Source organism: Papaver somniferum, chromosome 8 (assembly GCF_003573695.1).
Source record: "Papaver somniferum cultivar HN1 chromosome 8, ASM357369v1, whole genome shotgun sequence".
Classification (NCBI taxonomy): domain Eukaryota; kingdom Viridiplantae; phylum Streptophyta; class Magnoliopsida; order Ranunculales; family Papaveraceae; genus Papaver; species Papaver somniferum.
The window spans coordinates 147,069,840-147,074,058 of NC_039365.1; the positions used below are offsets into that span (position 1 = coordinate 147,069,840).

At 36.2% G+C, this 4,219-nt stretch overlaps 2 protein-coding genes across 2 annotated transcripts; one reads left to right on the forward strand and one right to left on the reverse strand.

The window, feature by feature from the left end:
* Positions 1 to 1,161, forward strand: LOC113303404. Its single transcript, XM_026552436.1, has one exon. The coding sequence runs from the start codon at positions 200 to 202 to the stop codon at positions 905 to 907; it is 708 nt and encodes a 235-aa protein (XP_026408221.1). The 5' UTR covers positions 1 to 199; the 3' UTR covers positions 908 to 1,161.
* A 497-nt stretch (positions 1,162 to 1,658) lies between these two features.
* Positions 1,659 to 2,840, reverse strand: LOC113304465 (mitochondrial import inner membrane translocase subunit TIM8-like). The gene is made up of 2 exons (XM_026553593.1): positions 2,689 to 2,840; positions 1,659 to 2,161 (listed from the first exon to the last, which is right to left on the reverse strand). Exons 1-2 carry the CDS (start codon positions 2,728 to 2,730, stop codon positions 1,973 to 1,975), a joined length of 231 nt encoding a protein of 76 aa, XP_026409378.1. The 5' UTR covers positions 2,731 to 2,840; the 3' UTR covers positions 1,659 to 1,972.
* Between the last annotated feature and the right edge of the window lie 1,379 nt (positions 2,841 to 4,219).

The following is a 4,219-nucleotide window of genomic DNA, read 5'->3' on the forward strand; positions in this document are numbered from 1 at the left end:
TTCAAAAAAAAGAAAACTCCCCTCTTAGAAAGAGAGAGAGAAAGAGGAGACCTAATCTCCCAGTCTCTTTTCCTCTTGAAAACCAGATCCAGATTAAGCCGCCGAAATCATCCATCTGTCTTCCACACCAACCGCATTATTTTCGTTTCATCGTTTTGTTGGATTTGATTTTATCCTTTTTTAGAGACTACATCGGAGAATGTCGTCTGTGAATTGGGAACTCAAAGGTTGTTGCAAGCAGGATCAGAAGATCTTCCTTGCTACAATCGGAATCTGTACAGTTGTAATTCTTGCTCTATGGAGGACAATACTGTTAACACCATTCAAACTCATCACTGTATTTCTTCACGAAGCCAGTCATGCCATCGCTTGTAAACTAACATGTGGTCATGTTGAAGGGATCCAAGTTCACGCAAACGAAGGTGGAGTGACACAAACACGCGGCGGCATATATTGGGTGATTTTACCTGCTGGATACCTTGGTTCATCGTTTTGGGGAATGGTTTTTATTCTTGCATCTACAAATCTTCTTACTGCTAGAATTGCTGCTGGATGCCTTGGTGTTGCGTTGCTTATAGTTCTCTTCGTGGCAAAGAATTGGACTCTGAGAGGACTTTGCATCGGATTTATTATTTTCCTTGCAGTGTTTTGGTTCTTGCAAGAGAAAACAAGTGTCCGCATTCTTCGATACATTATACTTTTCATTGGTGTGATGAACAGCTTGTTTTCGGTTTATGATATCTATGATGATACCATTTCTAGAAGAGTGAATTCTAGTGATGCAGAGAAGTTTGCAGAAGTTTGTCCTTGCCCTTGCAATGGTGTTGGATGGGGAGTCATTTGGGGACTTGTATCGTTTATGTTTCTTTGTGGAGCTGTCTACCTTGGGCTTGTTATATTGTCTTGAGTTTAGGTATTAATTGCTCCATCAAGAGCAATTCTGATTGTTAGTAGCCTGATTGCTAGTAGCTTTAAGTTAGGTGTGTCTGATTATACTATTCTTTCTGCGCATTACCCTCACGGGGTTGTCATTGTTTATTTTTGACAGAGGAGCGATAACTATTCATTGTTAAGCTCATGTCCAATTTCTTTACAACTACATGGATTGTTTATAGTTTCAGTTCATTCAAGCTTCATTGTTTTCCTATTTTTCTGGACGCACATTAAACCTACATCTCAGAAGTTTTTATTTTACTTTTAAAAAAACAGAACAAAAACATTTTTAATTTTACTCTTCAGAAAAGAGATTTAGTAGAACCTCCCACAAACTTGGTTGGTCTTCAAAGACCACCACCACCACAACATTTGCGGTATCAGAATAATGAGCTACTATCATATGGGTCTCACCGATTTCACCACAGGCAAAGAAAACGTAAATTTTGCTGGCTCAAATCTGCGATCCCCCTTGTCGAGGGCTTCAAATGGGTCTCCGGTCCAGCCTCCGAGCACATGAAACAAAGGATTATGGAAAATTCTGTGGTGGGTTGAAAGAAACAGATAAATTTCAGACTTTAAATTGAACCTGTGTCTTTATCTGTAGTGACTACATCCAGAAGGCACTGTAAAAACAGTAAACCTTAGACTCTATCTTCTCTTCTCATTTCTCTCTATATATGTGGTAGTAAATTAGCATGAATGACATGTGTTTTGCAAGAACATAAATTAAAGATTTGAGTTTTTCTTTCACACATCCAACAATAATATGATGCATTCACATAATAATCTCTGACGAACTGCAATAAAACTACTGCATCAATCTTGTAACTATAACACAAATAGAGAATACAAGTTCCTTCCTCTCTTCTAATTTCTATAACTCTTGACTAACCAGAACTACACTAGTAAAATAGAAGTTTCTTTTACAAAATTATTTCTTGAGAGACTGTTTGAAACTAAATAGAGGCGAACACCGACCAGTTAATGAATCAATCACAGAGAACAACGCCACTTAAAATAGATTCCAGCAATGTCGTCAGTTCATGGATTGAAAACGTTTCATGATAATCATGCTCATGTCCATATATCGTTGAGCGCAGTTGGAAAGACAAGATGATTCACTAGAGCTGAACTTAGCCCCAGGGGTACTGGTTATGCACTTGTCCCAGCAAGCATCTGTAAGCTTAGCCACCATTTCATTCAGCATTGCTCTTTCTTTTTCTTGCTGAAAAAAAAAGAAGAAGCAACATACAATTGAAAAACTGCGTCCTTAACATAACCAATTCTCATTCTTTCATCTGTGACCAACTTAATCAGATTGGGATTCAAACACAATAACAAACTAAACAAACACTGAAAAAGTTGTCACAATTAAATGAAAGCAAACCTACAAATAATTTTTGTTTTACCTGATTACCTTCTCTGATCAATTCATTGCTCTTATCAAATCCAAAACAAAATACATTCGGCTCATAGTTGGGTAATGCATAATTTTGACCAAAAAGTACTTTACAAGAGATTGATTTTTGTGATTTTGCTTTTCCTCCTAACAATACTTACCGAACTAAGTATTTTAAGATATAGGTTTGATGATAACATCTTCTGTTCTAAGTCTAAATTTTTAACTATGGATTTAAGGACAATCTATGGTGACTTTACCTTTTACTAAAACCCTAACAAAAAAATCCTATTATAAGTCTCCAAATTTAGACTAGATCACAACAAGAAAGAGGGAGTTTGATGTAAGCTTACCTCAATAAACTGTTGTAATGCAGGGCTGTTCATGCCGTCCATACTGCTATGCTAATGGTGGTTGTTGTTGAGAAGCCTCCTCCTTTTCTTCCTCCGCTATCAAAAAAAGATAGTAGAAACTGGAAACCCTAGAGTCAAATGGGAATGCTTCGAATGAGAACTTGTGGACCTTGTGGTGGCCGATGGATCCTATGGGCTGGATATACTCGGTAGTGCTACATCCAACATTACAACTGGGCTTGAGCTATATGATTTGAGACTCGTGTAGCAGAGAGTATTTAGATGAAACCTGTTTTGAGGCATACCCAATTTTTTGAGGCATACTAAATAATATCTAAATAGGGTCACTAAATAAAAAACAACATCATCTCTTATCCGCTCTTTTTGGTAATGGCATAACTACCCTTACGTAATTAGTGTTAATGATTATGATCAGATTTGATTAATTAGAAATTTTAAGGATTGATTAAAAATTAAATTATTAATGGTAAATTAGTAGAGAAGTCAAATTTACGTGAGAGAGTTGGGATTTTTGAAAGGAAGAAGAAGAAGCGAAAAAAAAACTTGGGTTCTGAGATTTTAGTGATTAGAAGTGACCAAAATGTGTGATTCAAATCAGAGGTGGACTTCTATAGGAGGTTTAATGTCCTTTTTATAAGTTGAATCTGTCAAAAAATTGAATTTTTAAAACCAATATATACTGACCAGATGAACGGTTCGGCTGGCAAGTTATCAGCCGAACTTCACTCTGTAACTGACGAATTTAGGTTCGGCTGATTCTAACAAAATCAAGCAAATTAGCATCAGCAGTGTTTCTCTAAATCATATACTAGATTCGACTCAAAATTGATATTCCAAGATCAGCCGAACTGATCTTTTGAAAATTTAGAACGAAGAACAAGGCTAGGTTCGACTGATTCGAACAAAATCTAGCAAAGTCGCATTAGCCGAACATAGTGTTTCTCTAAATCATATACTAGGTTCGGGTCAAAATTGATATTCCAAGATCAGCCGAACTGGTCTTCTGAAAACCCTAATTTCATCTTTGAAATCTATTCTATCGATCAAACAAAATAAAATCAATAAAAAACAAGATGGGTTTGTTACACATACATTCTAAAATACATCTAAGAGCAATTGAGATTTGGATTTCGCACTCCAACATCGCTCACTTTGATTCGTGTTTCCTTTGCTTAATTGAATTGGAGTCCAATATGTTTAAGTTTAAAGGTTATTTTGATTTTTGATTTTAGGTTTTTGAGGATAAGGGTACTCTGGTAATTTAAATTATTTTAGGATACATAAGTAATTGCACTACCTTTAGACACCCCTTATAAACCCACCCTAGATGGGATAATGAATGAGTATGCCTCAAAAAAATTCAGTATTCCTCAAAACATGTTTCATTTAGATCGAATCTGTTGGGGAAAACGATGGTTTAGTCCAAAACACTGTGTCCATCCCTAGTTAACTAGGTAGAGATTAGTCCAATAAAGATGCAAAGACATTAGTATCCTTTGAACAGACGAGG

What these genes read in the sequence shown, in the direction of transcription:
- LOC113303404 (XM_026552436.1), top strand. Translation starts at nt 200, where the DNA reads ATGTCGTCTGTGAATTGGGAACTCAAAGGTTGTTGCAAGCAGGATCAG.
- LOC113304465 (XM_026553593.1), bottom strand. Translation starts at nt 2,730, where the DNA reads ATGGACGGCATGAACAGCCCTGCATTACAACAGTTTATTGAG. An exon ending in CATTACAACAGTTTATTGAG is followed by an intron (nt 2,162 to 2,688) that starts GTAAGCTTACAT and finishes TTTTTTTTTCAG; the next exon opens with CAAGAAAAAGAAAGAGCAAT.